This window comes from Syngnathoides biaculeatus, chromosome 12, assembly GCF_019802595.1.
Source record: "Syngnathoides biaculeatus isolate LvHL_M chromosome 12, ASM1980259v1, whole genome shotgun sequence".
Taxonomy (NCBI): domain Eukaryota; kingdom Metazoa; phylum Chordata; class Actinopteri; order Syngnathiformes; family Syngnathidae; genus Syngnathoides; species Syngnathoides biaculeatus.
Genome location: NC_084651.1, coordinates 13,481,099 through 13,503,894, shown reverse-complemented (window position 1 = coordinate 13,503,894; position 22,796 = coordinate 13,481,099). Strand labels below are relative to the sequence as shown.

The 22,796-nt window shown below is 40.0% G+C and overlaps 2 protein-coding genes across 3 annotated transcripts; both read left to right on the top strand.

Moving 5' to 3' along the window:
- The first annotated feature begins 1,664 nt into the window (after positions 1-1,664).
- Positions 1,665-6,016, top strand: klhl31 (kelch-like family member 31). Its single transcript, XM_061836966.1, has 3 exons — positions 1,665-1,760; positions 2,432-3,634; positions 3,718-6,016. Exons 2-3 carry the CDS (start codon positions 2,460-2,462, stop codon positions 4,451-4,453), a joined length of 1,911 nt encoding a protein of 636 aa, XP_061692950.1. The 5' UTR covers positions 1,665-1,760; positions 2,432-2,459; the 3' UTR covers positions 4,454-6,016.
- A 3,996-nt stretch (positions 6,017-10,012) lies between these two features.
- gclc (glutamate-cysteine ligase, catalytic subunit) lies at positions 10,013-21,372 on the top strand. Of its 2 annotated transcripts, none has more exons than XM_061837272.1 (16): positions 10,013-10,160; positions 11,401-11,513; positions 14,429-14,611; positions 15,191-15,304; positions 15,418-15,476; positions 15,557-15,693; positions 15,853-15,927; positions 16,917-17,033; positions 17,310-17,448; positions 17,529-17,641; positions 17,702-17,794; positions 17,868-17,972; positions 18,775-18,856; positions 18,934-19,064; positions 20,473-20,593; positions 20,682-21,372. In XM_061837272.1, the coding sequence occupies exons 2-16, from the start codon at positions 11,410-11,412 to the stop codon at positions 20,861-20,863; spliced, it is 1,755 nt and encodes a 584-aa protein (XP_061693256.1). In that variant the 5' UTR covers positions 10,013-10,160; positions 11,401-11,409; the 3' UTR covers positions 20,864-21,372. The 2 variants fall into 2 exon arrangements, with proteins under 2 accessions (XP_061693256.1, XP_061693255.1); XM_061837271.1 differs by having other exon boundaries at positions 10,030-10,705.
- Positions 21,373-22,796: the final 1,424 nt, after the last annotated feature.

The following is a 22,796-nucleotide window of genomic DNA, read 5'->3' as shown; positions in this document are numbered from 1 at the left end:
CGAACTTGGTGTTTGGTTTTTAAAGATAGAGAGTCTAGGTGTTTACTAACAGCACTTCTCTTTTCTTTATTACCAAGAACAATTGTCTCAGTTTTGTGGTGATTTAGTTGAAGAAAATTTTGGCTCATCCAGTTATTTATCTGATTTTGACAGTGGCACAATACCTCAATTGAACTGTAGTCATCTGGAGACACTGCTAAATATAACTGTGTGTCATCTGCATAGCTATGGTAGTCCAAATTAAAGTTTTGAAGAATTTGACCCAAGGGTAGCATATACAGGCTGAACAGGAGAGGTTCAAGAACTGACCCTTGAGGGACCCCATGTACATTCATTACTTTTGTCATATGGCAACGGTTAGCTTCACATTAGATGTGAACGGTCTGAATTGATTTGGAAGGGACAGTTTATGGATCTGAGCGCCACAGTGAGTTGTAGAGCACAAGTTCTCACTGTCAGAAGTCAATAAAGTAAATATAAAATTATTTATTGATTGATACAGTGGTCACAGTTTGATACATCACTGTATTATTGTTCCACGTATTGAACAGGACACATTTTATATAGCACCCATTTTCTGAACTACTTATCCTCACAAGGATAGGCAGTTTGGCTGGAGGCTATCCCAACAGACTTTGAGTGCGACAGGCGGGGTACACCCTAAACTGGTCATCAGGCAATCGCAGGGCAAACAGGCACTTTTTATTTTTGCTCATTCAGCCAGAAGAATGATTGTGAGAAAACATCACAGATGCTGGATTCGAGACAGAGCCTGTTAGATCTCAATCTCCATTTGAGTTCATCCCAAGGTGCTTTATGAGGTTGCTGGCTCTTCTGCAACAAACCATAAAGTTTTAAGACTGTTCAAAATGTCTTGGTCATGGCATCAAAGTTGCAAATAATTCAAAGGGATAAAAAATTCATTCCAACTGAAAGTCCAACTATTATTGATGATTGATCAATTAAGAGGAATGTCACAAAACTTTTGTCCATTCAGTGTATGACCTTTCACTCAATACTAAAATTTAATGTCCTTTTTAATTGTTTGAATCCACATTTTCTGCCTCTTACTTACTATCTGACGGACACAAAATGTTTGAGACTATAAAACTGCAAATAAAGACAGTTTTGTTTATTTTGCATCTTTGCAAACGATGTGCATTTTTTCCTTTATCTTTCAGTAGTATCATCCATCCTTAGATCCATCTGTTTATCCTCACGAGGGTCACAGGACTGCTGGAGGCTATCCCAGATGTCATCGGGCAGGAGGCGGGGTACTCCCTGAACTGGTTGCCAGCCAACCGCAGGGCACAGATAGACGGACAACAGACGCATTCACATTCACACCTAAGGGCAATTAATGCACGTCTTTGAGGTGTGGGAGGAAACCGGAGTGCCCAGAGAAAACCCATGCAGGCACGGAGAGAACATAGAAACTCCACACGGGTGCGGCCGGGATTTGAACCCCGGTCCTCAGAAGTATGAACTGAAGATATTCTGAAAGTCAAAGACAGAATGTTCACATCAACAAATTGGAAGCAATTTTCTCTGAATCTGACCTAACTGTAGGTCGAGGTTTTGGGGTGGATGGATGGTGTCTACCCCCTGCCGCATATATTTCACAATGTGTGATTGACACCCACACCCCAAGAGGAGGAGTTAAGAGGATTTCTCTTTCTGCTTGTGTGACCGCTGGTCTCTCTCTCCTGCTCCAGTAAGTGGAGGCACAAGTTCCTTTTTCCCAGCACTTCATTCTTCAGGTATTTAGGATTTATTTGCAGAGTGATGTTTACCCTGTCATGTTGATGTATATTATAATTCCGATCATGGAAAAGTGTGTATTTTTTCAATCTTATTTGGATTTTGTTGGTTGGAGATCAAGTTGAAAGTCACTCAACATTGTAAAGAGTTTTTTTTTTTGGTGACATACTGACAGCATGCTACGTGAATTGCGTGAATAATCGTTGTTGTTTTTTTTAAGTGTTCTAAATTGTAAAACATATTCAATCCAGGCTACTCATAGTTGTTGTAATATGTATTTGTGAGTCTTAAATTGAACCAAAATAGTTTGGGAGTACACAAGGGCTAGTGCCAGTGCCTCAAAGTCTATATATAAAGGGAACACCAGGGGTGAGCAGCTCCAGTGTGTGCTATTCCTGGACAAACTGCTGATATAATGTGACAGATGCAATGACGGCTATGTTGACGCACTCACTAGCTTGCGCATTGCCTAGCACAACACATGCTTCAAAAGTGTCAGTGTCTCCTTGTGCCTAGAGATAATTTTTTTAAGGTGCAACTTTTTACCATGTTCAGTCCAATGAATGGTGCAGAGAGATCACGTCAGTGATTATTTGCTTTTCAGAAGTCAAATTTTAAGAATAAAAGCATTGTTTGTCAAAACATATTGTTTTGTTTATATTTTCAAAAGGTCTGGGTTGTGCTCTGCTGCCTCAGCCATGGCCCCCAAAAAGAACAAGACGGCCAAGAAAAATAAAGGAGACATAAATGAGATGACAATCATGGTTGAGGACAGCCCTGTCAACAAGATCAACGGGCTGAACACACTGTTGGAGGGAGGAAATGGCTTCAGCTGTATTTCAACTGAGGTTACAGATTCTGTGTATGCCCCCAACCTTCTAGAGGAACTGAGCGTTATGCGGCATGACACTTTTCTCTGCGATCTAACAGTTGCTACAAAGTCAAAGTCTTTTGATGTCCACAAGGTCATCATGGCCTCTTGCAGCGAATACGTTCGTAACATCCTGAAAAAGGATTCTAAACTACAGAAGATTGAACTGAATGACCTCTCCCCTGTGGGCCTTGCCACAAGCATCACATACGCGTACTCTGGAAAGCTCACTTTGTCGCTCTACAGTATTGGCAGCACCATCGCAGCAGCGAGGCTCCTGCAGATCGGCACCCTTGTGAAGATGTGCAGTGACTTCCTCATCCAGGAACTCAGTGTTGAGAATTGCATGTATGTGGTCAACATTGCAGATGCCTACAATCTTAAAGAAACCAAAGAGGCGGCGCAGAAGTACATGCGGGAGAACTTCATGGAGTTCTCCGAGATGGACCAATTCCTGAAGCTTACCTACGACCAGATCAGCGACTTTCTTTCGGATGATTCTCTTCAGCTTCCCTCCGAGGTCACAGCCTTCCAGATTGCCATGAAATGGTTGGACTTTGATGAGAAGAGGTTGAAGTATGCCTCAGATCTCCTCACTCATATCCGTTTCGGCACAATCTCTGCCCAAGACCTGGTTAACCATATCCAGAGTGTGCCGAGAATGATGGTAGACCATGAGTGCCACCGTCTCCTCGTTGATGCCATGAACTATCACCTCCTGCCATACCAACAGAATATCCTTCAGTCTCGTAGAACAAAAGTGCGTGGTGGCCTCAAGGTGATACTCACGGTCGGAGGACGGCCCGCCTTGACAGAGAAATCTCTCAGCAAGGACGTCCTCTACAGAGACATCGACAATGTGTGGAATCGGTTGACAGAAATGCCAGCAAAGAGCTTTAATCAGTGTGTGGCAATGTTGGATGGCTTCTTGTATGTGGCGGGAGGCGAGGACCAGAATGATGCAAGGAACCAGGCCAAACATGCCGTCAGCAACTTCTGCAGGTACAATCCAATCTCTTGTGTTGCCATATGTGATGGTGGTTTGTGTAGGCTTTGAAAGTATTCACTACCTTTGCATTTTTAAGGTATGATCCCCGCTTCAACACCTGGATTCATCTGAACAACATGATCCAAAAACGAACGCACTTCAGTCTCAGCACCTTCAATGGTCTTTTGTTTGCCATTGGCGGGCGCAACGCTGACGGTGTTCAGGCATCAATGGAGTGCTACGTGCCGTCTTCCAACCAGTGGCAGATGAAGGCATCCATGGATGTGCCCCGCTGCTGTCACGCCAGCTCAGTCATTGAAGGAAAGATCCTCGTTTCTGGAGGTTACATCAACAACGCCTACTCCAGAGCCGTGTGCTCCTATGACCCATCCACCGACTGCTGGCAGGATAAGAGCAGCCTGAGCTCACCTCGTGGTTGGCACTGCGCCGCCACAGTGGGAGATCGCGCCTACGCCATCGGTGGTAGTCAGCTGGGAGGTCGTGGGGAGAGGGTGGATGTCCTGGCTGTAGAGTGCTACAGCCCTCACAGCGGGCAGTGGAGCTACTGCGCTCCTCTTCACACAGGCGTGAGCACAGCTGGCATTGCCGTTTTGAACAACAAGCTGTACCTCCTAGGGGGCTGGAATGAGGGTGAGAAGAAGTACAAGAAGTGCATTCAGGTGTACAATGCTGACCTCAATGAATGGACTGAGGACGACGAGTTGCCAGAAGCTACAGTTGGCATTTCATGCTGCGTAGTTACCATACCCAATCGAAAAACATCACGAGAATCTAGAGCCAGTTCAGTTTCATCTGCACCAGTCAGTATATAGGCAACAAGATCCTAATGATAATGTAGTTTATATGCTTCCAGGCCTCGGGTTGTCTGTCACGGATGCCTTGGATCAAAAACTTCCTGTGGTGAGGACAAGAATGTTTTTTTTTTTTAATACGATCTTTATCTTTAATAAAAGAGCAAATACAGTCCAAATTGAACCATGTGAAATTACAGTTTGGCAGCTGGATACGTACATTTGGGATTAGGCAGACATTTCTCCATGGGGCCAATTCAGAAGATAGCATTTAATTTGCCCTAATTCTATTGCTTATGTCTTTAAATCTTAAATTAAAGGGACAGTGTAAAGACATTATCATGACATATTGTACAGGCATTCACAACACCTACTGTGTGTATGGAAAGTATTAAGACCCCCTAAATTTTTTCAGTTATATCGCATCCATTTGCAAAAAAAAAAAAAAAGGGTCTTGCAATGAGGAGAGCCTTCCGTCGGGCCAGACATAAAGCCCGATTGGTCGAGGCCTGCAGTGATGGTTGACTTTCTAGAAGTTTCTCCCATCTTCCAAATGCACCTGTGGAGCTCAGCCACAGTGATCTTTGGATTCTTCTTTACCTCATGGCTCCTCTTCTCTGATTGTTCAGTTTAGCTGGACAGCCAGCTCTGTGAAGGGTTCTGGTCATCCCAAACATTTGAGAATTATGAAGGCCACTGTGATATTAGAAACGTCAAGTGCAGAGGAATTTTTATTTTTTTGTTATTTAACCTGAGTCGGATCTGTGCGTTGCCACAGTTCTGTCTCTGAGCTCTTCAGGAAGTTCCTTTGACCTCATGATTTTCCTTCTTCTCTGACATGCACTGTGAGCTGTAAGGTCTTACATAGGTGTGTAGATTTCCTAGTTTATTCAGTGCAATCACAGATAATGGGACACAAACGAAGATCTGGATCCATCTCAAGGATGAAGAAGTGGACAGTACCCAAGTCAAATACGAGTGTCACAGCAAAGGCTCTGAATACTTACGGGGGTGTGACGTTTCAGTTTCTCTTTTCATAAATGTGCAGAAATTTTGTTCTTTTTCTGTCAAAATGGGATGCTGTGTATACATTAATGAGGGAAAAATGAAATGAAATTATTTGAGCAAATCGCTGCGATATAACAAAGACCTAAAAAAATGTAATGGGGTCTGAGTACTTTCCGTACACAGTGTATATTTATTTCAAAGGATAGTTTATGGAGAGTTGGAGCGACTGTGATTCTCAGATACTTGAAGAGTATAAGTGGTTGGAATTAATGTTGGAATAACACCTACCAGGAGTAAATGTTTAGGATGAGTGTTTTTAACAGACTTCAGGGTGATCTCAGTATTCATTGGTCATTTTGTGTGTTTGTCATAAACACTGAGAGTGGGGGCGAGGGGGTCATTCTGCTGGAAAATGATGCAAGGACGACCTTTGAATGTGTTCCGAAAATTGTCTTGTAAAAAAAAAAAAAACAAAGAAGAGGAACAAGAAGAAATCGTAATTTAAGAAATATGTTTCTGCCTGAGCTTTCTTGGGAGTTTAAATATTACCCTTGTTGCTCATGATTTTTTTTTCAATTAAAGGAAATTATATATTAGCAGGACTGCTGTCATCATTTTCTAAAGTGTATACATATACAGTCATGTATTTAAATGTCTTTTATTAAATTATTCTTACCATCATGGCCATAAATGGTCCATAAAAGGATCTGCAGTTATTTTAATTCTTACATAAGTTAACCCATCTTGAGCCAAAGCAAACTATGAAAATATTGAAAGGGTTCTTATTGGTAGTATCATACATCCATTTTTCTATCACACTTGTTCCAATGAGGGTTGCTGGAAGATGTAATGTAACCCGACGGACTTTTGGCCAAAGACAGACTAAACCCTGGACTCCATGTCAGAAAATCTCATGGCATACGGAGACAAGCGTCCATTCACAGTCATATTTATACTGTCGCTGAATAGTAACGGAACCAACGAGGCCCAGTGACCCACTACACCTTCAGTGACTTACTCATATTATTAAAAAAATTAGTTTATGTTGGGGAATATGTTTTCAGGGTATAGGTCTATAACATATGAACAAATAATGGAGATAGGCACGCTGCTTGATGCCCAGTTGTGGATCAGCAGGGATGTGGTCACGCCATCTATGTTTTAATGATGTATTAAAATACTGCATTATGCTTATTTGAATTCCCATCTTTAAGCTCCCATCAAGGCTGTCAGGAAAGAACTTTGCAGCTGTCCTGACTGAAAAAAATCAGCAAAGCATGTGACGAAAAAGAGCATTAAAAGTTTTGCTGCTGGGTTTGAAACTAAAACCAAAGGACTTTGATCTTATTGCATATAGATAGATAGATAGATAGATAGATAGATAGATAGATAGATAGATAGATAGATAGATAGATAGATAGATAGATAGATAGATAGATAGATAGATAGATAGATAGATAGATAGATAGATAGATGTGGACACAGTAAGTCACCCGATGTGACCTCTTAAAATAATCACCTTTTGAAACAAGGGACAACCTCTATTCTGGTTAGGGTTAGGAGGCGGGGTACACCCTGAACTGGTTGCCAGCCAATCGGAGGGCACATTGAGACAAACAGCCACACTCACAATACACCTAGGGGCAATTTAGAGTGTCCAATTAATGTTGCAAGTTTTTGGGATGTGGGAGAAAACTGGGGTGCCTGGAGAAGATCCACGCAGGCACGGGCAGAACATGCAAACTCCACACAAGCGGGCCCGGGATTGAACCCAGGACATCAGAACTGAGAGGCGAATGCTTTCCAGCTAACCCAGCGTGCCGCCTTGTTTCCTGCAGTTTCGCATAAAAAAAAAAGACGCGAACTTCCTTGAAACTAAATGATTGACCCCTTTTTCATTTTAACAACAATGTTGCAGGGGTTTGTAGTGCACCTTTGTACTCAGTTTATTATAATCTAATTGTGTGGGCTTGTCTGGGTTGATCATTGTCTGTGTTGCATTTGTATTTTGGATGTTCGAGTTAGTTGGGTTCTTCTATATTTTTTGTGTATATTGGAGTAAATACTTTTACCTGAATCCGCTAATCTTGTAAACCCCATTCTTCCTTCTGAGCAATTGACAATCTATTTGGATAAAGCAAGCAATTTCTTTAAACATTTGTGGGGGGGGGGGGGTTAATAAGAGTTCCTCTGAGATTTTATTAGTTTTCAGAATTTCATGTCAGGCCGAAACAAATGTTCTTGAAATGCCTGGGGAGCTGTAAAGGTCAGTTTCATATCATTTGTAAAGAAACTCAAGACGAAAAAAAAACCCAATGTCATTCACAATTTTTATGCTGCCGAGGTTTTATCAGAATCAGAATCAGAAGCAGAATCAGATTTAGTGGCCAAGTATGTAACCACACAGAAGGAATTTGTCCCGGGCAGTCGGTGCCGCCCTGGTACGACATTCATGGTGAGTACGAAGAACAACAAATAAACTAACAAGAATGAAGAACAACAGACATTCAATATAATAACAAACTCTTCCTTATAAGAGTCACCGTTGTGTGAAGATGCAGAGTTTTCTACCATTTCGAGCAGGTGCAGTGCGTCAACTATCCACATAATGCTAAAACAACATATATATGTATTATAAGTAATATAATCAGCTTCATAAACATCTTGTGTGTTGCACATTTTCCATGTTCCCTTTCAAATTCTACGGACACAAAATCCATAAATGATCCTAACTACACATGAAACAAATTCAGACTCTTGCCTTTATACAGTTGAAATAACGGTAAAAGCATGCAACAAATCCACCACTTACACAAATTCCATTCACATCAAGAGAATAATATTATTTATTTTGCTTCTGCTATTATACGATGGCTTTGGACAGTTAGTGTTCGGATTAGTTTACAGACTAATACAGGCTCTCTCAACTTTCAATCCGCTTTCTTTTGATATTCTAACGAGTGCCAAAGATTCAAATACCCATATCAGTAAAATGTAATGATTTTCAAAAGGAAATTCAGTTTATCTTTACCACAATTGATCAAATTTCAGTAAGTGATAATGACCCAGATAGTTTGTGGGACTTTAATATCTTGTTTCAGAGTATCTCTTTATTGTTATTATTATTATTTATCATTTGTCATTTATTTTAAGAGCTAAAACTCAAGTTAGTAGACTTGCTTTGTGGACATAAAATTAAGACTGCCTTTGCTTTATCCAGCTGCCTCCAATAATGCATTTGTGTGCATTTAAACAGGATTACAACAATAAATAAAGAAAAGATACAGCCTGTCTAATAAATTTACATTGAAAATACAATTAAAACATGATACAGCCTGTCCATTGAATTTAGGTTGTTATTTTTTTTTTTTACAAGATGGAGGCTGTCAAATGAATTACCGTCTGATTTTCTATTCCATTTCCTCAGCCTATCCCAGCTGACTTTGGAGTAGGGACTGGGCACGCTGGGCACACCTTTGCCTCGTCGCCACCCAATCGCAGGTCTTCATTTTATCATTTAATCATTCACAGTGGTATTTGGGTCAGATGTTTTCTCACAGCACAATGCAACACTCCTCTGATCAATGTTTGCTGTGTCATGCTTTATTTCCTAACACGTTACGCAATGCGCAGAGCTTTACCAAGGTTCAAAACATTTTATTTTGGTAATCATACATTGTCTTCATAACACTGAAAAAAACAATCCTTAAAGTGCAGAATTAAAGGAAACGTTGCTGACAATTTAAGATACAATTGCACCTTAAAAACTCAGGTTCAGTATTTGTGTTTAATGCCAAATCCTGAGACAAATCCTATTTCTGTGTAAAAAAATAAAAATAAAAGATACAGCAACAATTACATTTTTATAGATATTTTATTTTATAAATATATTTCAAAAACAAAAATTATAGGAAAAAGGATCGATTTGTATTTTTTAAAAGTGAAGAGACTGATAAAGCTAGGGTTAGGCTGCAGCGTAAACCTTGGGCTCACAATTCTGAGGACTCGGGTTCGAATCTCAACCCCACCTGTGTGGAATTTGGATGTTTTCCTCGTGCCTGCATGGGGTTTCTCCGTGCACTCCGGTTTCCTCCCATATCCCAAAAACATACAACATTAATTGAAGACTCTAAATTGCCACTCGGTGTGATTGTGAGTGCGACTGTTGTCCGTCTCTGTGTGTCCTGGCTGGTCACCAGTTCAGGGTGTACCTGGTAGTCTCCACCACTCCCACGACCTTCGTGAGGATAGGCGGCCCAGAAAATGGATGGATGGACAGTTATCGAAGTTGTGACCGCTCGACGGGAAAAGTGGGAATTTTGAAGTTCGCTTTTTAAAAAACGGGTTCGTCTTTCTCCTTTAGTTAAAAAACCCCATTCCAACTTCACATTTGCGTCTTTTTCATATAAGTTTTACGACGTGATTATTTAAATTATATTTTACTTAATCTTCCCCAAAGTTTGAGGCTCGTTGTATATATACAAAACCTACTTTCCACTTGCATTTGAAGGGCACCGTCTTTCCGAATGAGTGACAGGTGGAGAGATTTCGCGAAGAATGCTGAGTCATAGTGACGTCGCGGTATAAATGAGGTGGGAGGGGGACGTGGATTACGTCCGACAGTCCAACTGTGTGAAAGTGGGTTGGTTCGGCAGAAACGGCTCTACTGGTTCAACCCACAAGAAGTGCACATTTGAACAAAAAACACCAAACGAGCAAGGCAAGTGACAAAACCAAAGACAGCCACAGAGTGATTTTCGGCGAACATCGTTCCTGCCGCTGCGTGACTTTTCGCTAAGCAGATAAGCGAGTGATGAGCCGGGGCCCTTTTTTTTTTTTTTTTTTACTCTTTTGGATGACAGCTTTGAAGTTAAACAGAGGGTCTTCTAATTCAACAACACCCTGAGACGCCTAAAATAACCTGTGATCTCCCCCAAGGGCAAGTTAAGGATTATCTTGCACATTGTTTTTTTTTTTTTTTGTGGGTGGGAATGTCTGAGACTCTATGCTAGCTGGGCACAAGTTGGGACATACAAGCTAGCTAGCTAGCACTCGGCGTTCGGCAAAATTTAGCCGGAGAAATCAGCGAGGCACGGGGCCAAAAGTGTCTGCGGGATGGGTTTACTGAGTCAAGGGAACCCTCTGAACTGGGAAAATACAAAGAAGTATGCGGATCACATCAGAGCACACGGCATCATTCAGTTTGTCAACATTTACAACAACCTGAAGGACCGGCAGAAGGATGTGCTGAAATGGGGCGATGAGGTAAAATTAACAAAACATTAATGTATTTATCTCATTTTATAGTTCAACACATAAACGATTATGAGTACCCGCTGAGGATAGAATGCAGTCGGGGTTTATTTGACTTCAGAGTGCTTAGGGGACGCATTTTCCAGACGTACTGACAGTCATGTGCTCCCTCGAAGTGCAGTGATGAGTTTAAAGGGGGCAGGTCATTCGGTTAGGGTTATTTAAAAAAAAATGTAATAAAACAGCTGTTACGTAAAATAATTTCCCTCACAAGGAGCGTTTATACATTGGATTTTTTAAATTTGATTCATCCATAAACCCCCCTGTCGTAAGGAATTATTTTACCCCATGCACCACCAATTTATTAAAAAGTCAATTTTGATCATACTACAAGAGCAATAAAACGATTTTACCAGACCGAGTTGCTATGGCTCACAAAGCACTTAAACCAATAAAAATATACTTAGCAATTGCCCTCACTAACTTAGATCTCTCATGTGGAATGAGATTTCAAACAATGTGGAATGCTGTTGTTCTAGACGAAGCCCTCTTTGAGACAGGGGATTACAATTGTAGCTGAGTCAAAAATCAAGAAAATGCGTGCACAACCTCATGAGTTGCAATAGCATGACTGGTCGAGTAAATATAGAGTTTGTGCGCCGTCATACAGCAACGATGTTTATTCAGAATCCTTTCTCTATTCTAAGGTTGAGTACATGTTGGTGGAACTGGATGACAAGAATGAAAAGGTTCGACTGGTGCTGAATGGTGGTGAAGTTCTGGATACTCTCCAAGGCCAAGGTGAAAAGATAAATCCCAAGTAAGTTAGACCAGCTCAGACGCAGCATCAGGGAACTTTGCCCAGCAGCTAAACCCACAACCGCTGTTATTTCTCACTCACTATATTAATTGGCCTCTAAAACTGTCAAGTGAGTGAAATTTATTCATCATGCCATGATTGAGATAAGATAATCATTTCTATATACCTACTGCAAATTTGAACTGCCATACATTTACATATGTAAAGGTGTTTAACAAAATGAAATGAAAGCAAAGTAAATCTATAATTGTTTTTAAAAGAGATTATCTCGAGCAGTTTTTCTTTCAACTACTACATGCATACATAGATGGAGTTGTACCTTGATTTACTTGTGCGTCAACAGTTTGTAAAGTTCCACGTTCATGAATGTCTTGTCAATCATAATCTTGTGGTGACATTGGAAAAAAATGACATTTCTGAGTAGATAGCCCAGACAGACTCACTGATGGTATGCACAATGATGATTTTGACTTCAAATTGTCTTTAAATTGTGGTTGAGCACGAAATGGTTTGACTTTTGGAGTGTTTCACATCAGAGGCTCAAGTATAAAAGACTGGAAAACCTGTTTTACACATATGGTGAACCTAAGTGAAAATATAGCGTTGTTGCACACTTCGACTCTCTATTTGATGTGTTGTGTTTTGTATGTTCTGAGCCCCATCGTGCCTAGAGGAAACTAGGGAAAGTCAATAGAACGCAAGTTTGAGCAGTTTGAACATTTAGAATGTGGCTGTCGGCTACGCTCATTCATCAAAGTCCACGGAGCAACTTTAAACTGGTTGCACCCACTCCCAGTTTCAGTCGAGGAGTCTCACTGGTTATGTGAGATGAAAATAATCTAGCTGGGTTTTGTCTTAAACTCAAGTTATCCTGAGTTTTGGTTTATCTCTGTTTTATGGAGCTCAATGTGTTTTTTTTATATTTTCTGATCTGCTTGCAGATGTGTGCGTCTGTAACTTACTTCCAGCATTGTAGATATTTCACTTCTGGTATTCCTGCACCACCTTCCTCCTAGCTTTACATACCTCACACTTGACATATGATACCCTTTGTGTGTGTGTGTACCAATGTGACAGTTATATGAAATGACCAAATGAGGTTTGGATCTCTGATGTCTAACCGTAATATTAAACCCAAGACTAATGTGAAGGCTGTCATTATACCTTTTATAATAGTTCTTTTAAAAATGTGCTTCTTGGCGCAACGTTGAAGCGAGGTACTGATATATCAATTTAATTTAATTTGACTTAAAAAATATTATCAGCACTTATATAGCGCAAAGAATCATATTTGGTTTTGTAAATATGGGTCAAATTAGATATAACATTTGCACTTGGCTGAAAATTTCCTTGCTTTTCAATGCATGCAGTAAACAAATAATAATACATATTTCTTATTATTTAAAATATAATCCCACAAGAGGACATTCTGTTTATACAGTAGTTTATTTTACTTGCTTGGATTACATCTCTAATCCACATGCAAAAAATAAAGCCACGTAGACAAGGGGTTGGGTGTTTCATGCCTAAATATACCTCAACAAAAAAAATGCTCACTAAGCAGATTAGGATCTCTCATTTCTATACTTTAGTTCTCTGTGCAATTCGAAACGTTAACCCTCTGGAATCACAAGGCAAATCCTTATAGTCTGAAATACTGCTGCATGGTTTGACAGTTAAGTATGTTCCCCCAAAAAAGTAAGGCTATAATGTTCTCATGCCAGAGGGACATCTGGTCGGCAAACAGTCCCCGCCCATCCTTTGGAATGTTTAGGGCACAATCCATCTTGAAGATGTGCTACTTTGTATATGACGACTATGCAGAAGAGTTTATACAAGGCTCCTCATGTTGTGCTTGCCACGTTGTCGATGACATACTCTAAATCTATGATGCCTATTTCACTCAAGCGAAATCCTGGTTGTGTGATAATAGTAGAACTCAATATTCATCATGACTCTCCCCCTGGTACAGTCACCTAAATTCATTACGTATTCTCTGACCATAAAAGTTGTTGCCGATGTAAGGTAAAATGAGTGCGGTCAGATGAATCCTGTGATCATTTTGACTACTGTAATTTCTGGCCTCAAGAGCGCACCTGATTATAAACCTCACCCAGTACATTTGTAAAGGAAATACCATACATAAGATGTACCTGTGTAAAAGCCGCAAGTCCCTACATTGAAACCCACATTGAAATATGAGATATTTACATAGAAAGACGGTAAAATTTTAATACCTTACCTTACCTTTAATACCTACCTTAGCTTAACATAGCAACAACAAAGTAGCACGAACAGAGCTGGTTAAAAGAAAAATAATACCGGTAAAAAAAAGAAACTGCCGCGGAAGCTACACGATAGGAACACAGTAGCACAGCACTAACAGAGCCAGTTAAAAAGAAAAACAAAACATACCTAAATCACTGAGTAACACAGCAGAAACACGCGAGTGCAGTGCTAACACTAGCATGGCGCTAACACTAGCGCGGCGCAAACAGGGCTGATTTAAAAAAAAAAAAAAAAAAACATACCAATAAAAATCTGTGAAATGCGGCAGCAACACGGTAACACAGCGCTAATGGCCTGGTTAAAAAAAATAAATAACATACCAGTAAAAATCACTGAGACACGGCAGTAACACAGCAGACACGCGCTAGCACAGTGCTAACGCTAGCGCAACGCTAACAGGGGGTTAAAAAAACATACAGGTACAAGTCACTTCCTTGCCACATATATTCCACTGGTCTCACTCTTACCTTTTCTGCTCGAGTACCCCCTTGCGGCCGTTAGAAAAAAACGCACAAATTAGCCGCATCACCGCATAAGACGCTGGGTTGAAAGCGTGTGGAAAAAAGTCGCAGTTTATAGGCCGGAAATCACGGTAAATGATTTGTGTATTTTATTTATTTGTGCAGCCACCCCACACTTTGGAGACCAGAATATGGCAGTTATATGATTGAAGGAACTCCAGGGCAACCATATGGCGGGACCATGTCGGAGTTCAACACCGTGGAGGGCAACATGGGCAAGAGGCGGCGAGAGGCTTCTTATGTCCTTAACCAAAATGAAATTTTGTGTACAATCACCTCATTTCCAAGGTTTGCACATTAAATTCTGGGATTTATTTATTGTTTTTTTTAACGCTGCATTTCTGCTTCAACTTTGAAGAAATCTACTTCCTTTTCCAGTAGGAGAAAAAAACAGTCTGAACTCTTTGCATTTCCTACATGTCTGCATTAATTGGTTGTAAATGTGATCTTCATCTAAATCTCAGAGTTTGCTTAAACTAATGCCACGTGAAGAATAATGTTGTCATATTTCTATTAAAAATAACAAACTGGCTGTAAGGTACTTGCCAAATCAGAAGCTGGTTCTAATCTTTGAGTGTCATGTCAGCCTCACGGGGACTCTTAAATTTATTCATGTAGGTTTACTTCCGAATATAAAACTTGAATGTTAAGTTTAAAAAAAAAAAAGTCATAGCAACAACATACTGTACTGTAAAAATGTGTTCATACCCCTATAAAAGGAAAAAAATATGTATGTATAGATCTATCCATTTAGGTTTACTATTTTTCTCAAATTTGTACTTAACAGCACATATAGTTTAAAAAAATAATAAGAGTGATGATGACATTGTATATATTCAATTCACGCAAATTTTCCTTGTCTGTTAGGCTTGGTTGTCCTGGTTTTACGCAGCCTGAATACCCACCAACGCCTGTTGAGAACGGAGCGTCAAAGTCACTGTTTTTCCCAGATGAAGCCATTAACAGACACCCGAGATTCAGGTAGGCATCTACTCACTTCAAACTTTAGAGTATACCTGGAATTAGACGTGTTGTTAATTTGTTTTTGCGCTGTGCATCTGTGGATGACACTGTTTGTGGACCTGCTTTTTCAGCACGCTCACCAGGAACATACGTCACAGACGAGGAGAGAAAGTCGCGATCAATGTGCCCAGTAAGTCTCGGTAATACACTCATTAATGCATTTTTTTGTTTTTAAATTTGAATTCTAAAAGAAAAAAAATTGCATTTCAGTCTTCAAAGACAAGTGCACACCATCTCCATTTGTGGAGGAGTTTCCTGAAGATGATGGGGAGTCAGCGAGGGCGGCGCTGCCTGACCACATCTACATGGACGCCATGGGCTTCGGGATGGGCAACTGTTGCCTGCAGGTAGCGAGCTTGTCTGTGCATTCAAAGCGCTGTCTCAAACATCCCTTTGTTTTTTTATCATGTCAGAGATATAATGCTGCAGTCTGGTCTGCTAGCGGCAACTCCGGCTATAATCTTGCCATAAATGTAATTCGTTGAAAGGTTTATTATGTTTTCCAGGTTACATTCCAAGCTTGCAGCATCGATGAGGCAAGATACCTTTACGACCAACTAGCAACATTCTGTCCGATAGTGGTGAGGAGATAAAGAGCGCCATTTATTGTAGTTGGCATTTGTCGGCAATCTTGACTAATTTTCTGTTGACAATAATCTATAATTATTCATAACAAATTAACATAGATCATTTTACAATTGAGATTATGTGCGTTGCGGAATCCACATGTCATGGGAACAATGTGTCCCAGGCCTGAACAGTAGTCATCTGAACTTGTCATCAAGAGATACAGTTACAGTAGTAGATATGTCAAAATCGCAAATCTTTTTTAATATTTTTTTTCCAAACTTTCACAAAAAACAATGGTATTGTTGAAAAGGGTTTTTTTATACCACTGATGTAGGAATATTTTGATTACAGTTGTTACTCATTTTTATTTTTTAGACTGTTAATTCAATATTTTTGTGACATCCGTTGCTCTTGCTTTCTCCCAATAGTTTGTGTTTAAATGATTGTATTGTTTCAGGTATGTTTGTAGGTCTTTATAAAATTATAAGTTCTGTCGGTAAATGTAACAAAAACACACTTACGGTGTATTTAGAGTATTTCTATTTTGTGACTTTTCACTTATTTGCTAGTTGGACTGGAATTCAACCCCTCTAGCCCAAATAATGCAGATAATGATATTAGATATTATTATACAACTATTTAATGATCAATACTACTATTAAATATTGTCATACAACTACTTAATGAACAGGTAACCAGTTGATGAAAAAATGACCCAGTTATTGATACTTACTACGACTTACGCAAAAGGGCTTTACGGAGTATTGAGCTCAGGAAATATGAAAGATTTAAACCAAGTTTTGTTTGACATCTGAGGCCTATTTTCCAGAACATTTTCATTTTCCAAATTGTTCGACTCTGAAGTCACTTTACTGTTGCTTTAAAAAAAAAAAAAAAACACAAACAAAAAAGCAATCCCCACGGGGCTCAACAATGTATTGTGGCTCTAATGATTTAAACGCTGCCCCCGCTGAGTACCATTACGGCTGTGTGCATGCAGATGGCTCTGAGCGCGGCCTCCCCCTTCTACAGGGGCCACGTGTCAGACATCGATTGTCGCTGGGGGGTTATTTCTGCCTCAGTGGATGACAGGACACAGGAGGAACGTGGACTGAAGGTGAGCCACGCAGACGACACCACACTACACTTTGCACTTGAGCATATCTTCCTCATGAAGACATCAATTGACGCTTCAGTTCTATTAGTTGGGATTTTTACTAAAATTCGTTAAAATAGTGATTCCTCAGGTATAGTTTTTTTAAACTATTATTTACAATCACCATATAGAATTGTTTGATTTTTGTATTTCTTGTAAAATCTATGTAGGCAAATCCTCAAACTTTTAACAGTCTTAAGAGTATCAGGTGTATAACCGCTTGTTCTTCCGCTAAAGCCTTTAAAAAACAACAAATATCGAATCTTCAAGTCGAGATATGACTCCATCGACAGCTACTTGTCTAAATGTGGCGACAAGTACAATGACATCGATTTGACAATAGACGAGGACATCTACAAGCAGCTGCTGGGTGCAGGTATTCAGTGTACACATTTTGAGTAAATTACAGTCTCAAGGTAAGGTCTTCTTCAGCTGATGTACGGGAATCTTGTGTAGGAATTGACAAACTACTGGCCCAGCACATTGCTCACCTCTTCATCAGAGATCCGCTGTGCACCTATGAAGAGAAATTACACCAGGATGACGAGAACGAGTCGGACCACTTTGAGGTGAGCTTATTTTCCCGGCATTGGTACTTGAGACTTAGCCTTCTTGGTAACGTTTGACAGAACCTCCAGTCCACTAACTGGCAGACGATGAGGTTCAAACCACCTCCTCCCAACTCAGACATTGGTTGGAGAGTTGAGTTCCGCCCAATGGAGGTAAGCAGTGGAGCTTTACATCTGATCGGCGTGAAATGATGAGCGCTCACACAGGACACGTTTTACTTCCCAGGTGCAGCTCACTGATTTCGAGAATGCGGCCTATGTCGTCTTTGTCGTCCTGCTCACTAGAGTGATCTTGTCCTACAAACTGGACTTCCTCATCCCTTTATCCAAGGTGAAGGATTGTCTTGGTTGAATGAGTGGATTTAGGGTATTATTGCTCTCTGTTTGTGGTTTCAGACCAGGAAAAGCTCATCCATGCTTTTATCTCAAGTAGACTTGACTACTGTAATGGTCTTCTGATTGGACTCTATTAAACAACTGAAGCTCATTCAGAATGCTGCAGGTCGGATTCTGACCTAAACAAAGCGGTCAGAGCATATACAGTAACTCCAATCCTAATGTCCTTGCACTGGCTTGCAGTCAGCTTTAGAATAGATTTTAAAGTTCTGCTACTGGTCTTTAAATCACTAAATGATTTAGGTCCTAAATACTTGAAAGAAATGCTTACGGAATACAAACCCAGTAGAGCTCTGAGATCGACTGACTCGGGTCAAATACTGGAGTGGAGAGTCGAAAGCAATCATGGTGAAGCAGCATTTAGCTATTATGTTGCACATAAATGGTATAAGTTGGCAACATAGGTGAGGTCAGCCCCAAGTGTGAATGTTTTTAAATCCAAGTTGAAGACTCTTCTTTTTTTCTCGTGTTTTTTAGAATATATCCACTTTTTGATCATATTACTCGCACTGTATGCGGTTTTAACTGTCTTTTTTTTAATATACATATTTTGTTTGTCTTTTTTTATTGTTTTTATCCCCTTTCTCAATGTTTTATCTCTTTGTTTTCAAATGCTTTTAATCGTGTGAAGCACATTGAGTTACCTTGTGTGGGAAATGCGCTATACAAATAAATTTGCTTTGCTTTGCTTTGCTGTGATTTAATGCAGACTTTTTTTTTTTTTTTTTAATCAACAGGTGGATGAAAACCTGAAAGTGGCACAAAAGAGGAATGCCGTACAGGAAGGAATGTTCTACTTCAGAAAGGATATTTTCAAAGGTGACCTGAAACGACCGTGTGATGTTTGTGTGTTTAGGAGGGAGCAGTTGCACATTAAAACATTTGCCCGCAAACAGGATGCAACCCAGGCCTGGATGGCACCTCCTCGGCCCAGGACGGCACATCTTCGGCCCAGAACGGGTTGGAGATTGACGGAGCTAACGAGGAGTACACGCTAATGAGCATCGACAATATCATCAATGGAAAAGTAAGGGGCATCTCCCACATAACCGCATGTGGAATCACAGAATCTGTAGCCTCTTTTATGCAGCGATTCCACAAACTTGCCACATCAGAACCGTAACTGTCAAGCAGACATTCATTTTCCTGCCTTTCGTACAGAACCTAGCCAAAATGCTGCACACAACCGCACGACGTACTACAATACGTTGATGAAGTAACGTCAGTGTTGGCACCTTCTGGAATGTATGTATGTACTTATGAGACACGACAAATGGTTTCAACACAATAAAGGGACATGATTAGCCTTAAACCAAAAAAATTCTCATGTCATCAGTACATTTTCCGTAGTGCTTATCCTCGCTAGGAGCCTATCCCAGCTAATTCTGAGCGAGAGGTGATGTACACCCTGAACTGGCCACCAGCAAATTGTAAGGCACATATGAGCAAACAACTGTTCGAACACATGAGCAGTTTTAGAGTCCTCAGTTAACCTACGATGCACGTTTTTGTGAGGTGGGAGAAAAGTGGACTACATGCAAACTCCACACAAGCGAGGCTGGAACCCAAGTCCCCAGAACAGATGTGCTAACCAGTTTTTCCACCATGCCGCCCTCGGCCAATAAACATAAGTGGATGACAGTACAATGAGACCTTCATTGCTCTACTTACTCGGTAATACAATACAAATTTTGAAAGGTAGACTACAGTGTTCTTCAAATACATTTGCTCTACACACCCAGATTCAGGTATTTACTGGTTTGACTTTGTCTTTGCCTCTCCTACTATTTGTTGGGATTTCTATTCAGAGTTTTTGAGCTCAGGGCAAAGCACTCCTAAAAAAAAAAAAAAAAAAAAAAAAAAAAGCATCATTGTGGCACCATACTTGTAGCAGCTTGGTGCCAAGGAATTGTGTTGGGGCGTTGAGGCGCTTAATTTTGTGCGTTGCCGCCATCTTGTGGGGGAGTATCGACTTCTAACGGATTCTGCTTGGAGTCGGGCTCAGTCATTTCCGCTGCAAATTGTGAGGCCACTTTATATCAACAGTACTCAATTACAAATTTTGAAGGGCCACACAACATTTTTTTTTTTTCCAATGAGTCAAGGGCCCATTTATTGAGTTAGGTCAGGCCACATAATGCTGTAATATAAGTATTATAAGCAACCACCTTTTTCAACTGGCAAAACAAGAGGAAGTACATCCTTCCAGTTCAGGCAACTGGCAGAGCCAGGACAAAACATCTGTGGAAACATTCAATCTCTATAATGTCTTTTGTTTTATATTTACTCAGCTTGTCTTCAAGAGCACCCAACAATGAAAATATCCCATGTTTAAGCTTTGTGTTTATACTTTATGTGTTGTTTATCGAGTACCCCTGCTGTATATAATTCTTACTAAGTTTCCTCTGATTGGTTCTTTATTTTGGAATAACTAGGAGGGAGTTTTTCAGGGGCTCATCCCCATCCTTAATTGCTATCTGGAGAACATGGAGGTTGATGTGGACACGAGGTGCACCATTTTGAATTACCTGAAGCTTATCAAGAAGCGCGCCTCAGGTACATTTTAACTCTACACATCTCGACCACAAGTTGAATGTTTGGAGGTTTTGACTCTGTCAGCCTCACTCTCAGTTTTGCTGTCCAGGCGAGCTGATGACAATGGCCAAGTGGATGCGGGAGTTTGTGGCCGAGCACCCTGAGTACAAGCAGGACAGCGTCATCAGTGACAAGATCAACTACGACCTCTTCGTGAGGTGCAACAGGATTGCCAGGGGCAAAGAACAATGCCCAGAGCTCATTGGGAATCCAGTCAACAAGGTCAAGTGAGAAACTTCAATTGCCCTGGCACCGACCAAAATATGTGGCTCAAGTTTAAATCGGTCCCCTTTTAAAAAATATGTGATAAAACACTATTTTTAAAAACAAAACACATCTGCAGCAATCTCATGTACTGTACATATACTGTATCAGATTTTATGACTGGAAATATTTTTAAAAGGGTTAAAACAAGGTAAAGGGGCTTTCCCTAAAGGTTATGTCATAGAAATGGTGTATTTATTTTTCTCTGGAAATATCTGGAAATGGAAATGTAGCAAAGAGTTGTACAGTAGTATCTTTTTTTTTTCCTCTACTGTTAATACTGTACTGCAGCTCTTTGCTACATTAACACTGCGCACTGTCTTTGTGCATCCGTGTAAGGTTTCTGTTCCTTTTGGAAAACAATCTGTATAATTCTTCCAGGATGTCATGCTTTACTCAGAATCATAGTTGCAGGCATTTCAAGTGGAGGTGGTTTACGTTGTGTTACTGCTTCAAATAAATCTGGATGACACCTCTGCTTGTTTTTTTTTTTTCTCCTGAGCTAATCCATTTTCCTCCCAGCAGTGACTTGTGTTACCTGAGAGTCTGAGACCCAATGTCATTTCAGTGACTGTTTTTAGCTGCAGTGCGAGGAGAAAGTATGTGAACACTGTGGAATTTCTTCAATTTCTACGGAAATTGGACATTAAGTGTTTGATCATTAAAATTACAATAATAGTAATGCAAACGTTTTTATACTTTATTGAAGATAAAATGTAAACAATCAGGATGAGGGGGAGTAAGTGAACCCTTGAATTTAATAACTGGATGACTATTTTTTGGCAGCAATAACCTCAACCAAATATTTCCTGTATTGTAGCTCAGATGTACACAACGATTAGGATCTTAAGAAAATACACTTGATCTAGATTCCTAGGATGTCTGGTGTGGCTTGCTCTCTTTTCAGTTCCTGCCATAGCATCTCAATTATTTTGATGTCAGTATTTTATGTACTCATTAGTATAAAACTGAAAAAGTTACATGTCTGTAAAAGTATTGTTCATCAGCCCGTGGTTAGACAATTGTCTTTAAATTGAAAAAGTTCAGCACTGTAGCTACTCATATGTGTCAAGCAGACCAGGAGAAGCCCATCCGTGCTTTTATCTCAAGTAGACTTGACTACTGTAAGGGTCTTTTGACTGGACTCCCAAAAAAGAGTATTAAACAGCTGCAGCTCGCGTTCTGACCAAAACAAGGTGGTCACAGCATATAACTACAATCCTAAAGTCCTTGCACTGGCTTCCAGTCATTTTTAGAACAGATTTTAAAGTTCTGCTACTGGTCTATGAATCGCTAAATGATTTAGGTCCTTAATACATGAAAGAAATGCTTACGGAATACAAAGACAGTAAGAGCTCTGAGATTGACTGACTCAGGTCAAATAGTGGAGTGCAGAGTCCAAAGCAAACATGGTGAAGCAGCATTTAGCTATTACACTGCACAGAAATGGAAATAAGTTGCCAACAGAAGTGAGGTCAGCTCCAAGTGTGAACATATTTAAATCCAGGTTGAAAACTCTTTTTTTTTTCTCATCCTTTTTAGAATATATCCACTTTTTAATCATATTACTTGCACTGTATGCGGTTTTGTCTTTTTTAAGATTTTGTCTATTTTTATTGTTTTTATCCCATTTTAAATGGTTTATCTCTTTGTTTTCAAATTCCTTTAATCATGTGAAGCACATTGAGTTACCTTGTGTATGAAATGCGCTATACAAATAAATTTGCTTTGCTTTCCTTTGTTTCCAAAGAATGACCATATTGTAAAGATGACTGCAAGAACATTGCGTAGAACACTGATTTCCAACCTTTATAGAGCCAAGGCACATATTTTACAATTGAAAAATCCCACGGCACACCAACAAAAGTAAATGTCAGCAAAAATTCATCGATGAATTACT

Coding starts and splice junctions, on each gene's coding strand:
- klhl31 (XM_061836966.1), top strand. CDS start 2,460: ATGGCCCCCAAAAAGAACAAGACGGCCAAGAAAAATAAAGGAGACATA. Junction 3,635..3,717: donor GCCGTCAGCAACTTCTGCAG/GTACAATCCAAT, acceptor TGCATTTTTAAG/GTATGATCCCCGCTTCAACA.
- gclc (XM_061837271.1), top strand. CDS start 10,556: ATGGGTTTACTGAGTCAAGGGAACCCTCTGAACTGGGAAAATACAAAG. Junction 17,034..17,309: donor AGGAGGAACGTGGACTGAAG/GTGAGCCACGCA, acceptor CTTCCGCTAAAG/CCTTTAAAAAACAACAAATA. Junction 17,449..17,528: donor CAAGCAGCTGCTGGGTGCAG/GTATTCAGTGTA, acceptor AATCTTGTGTAG/GAATTGACAAACTACTGGCC.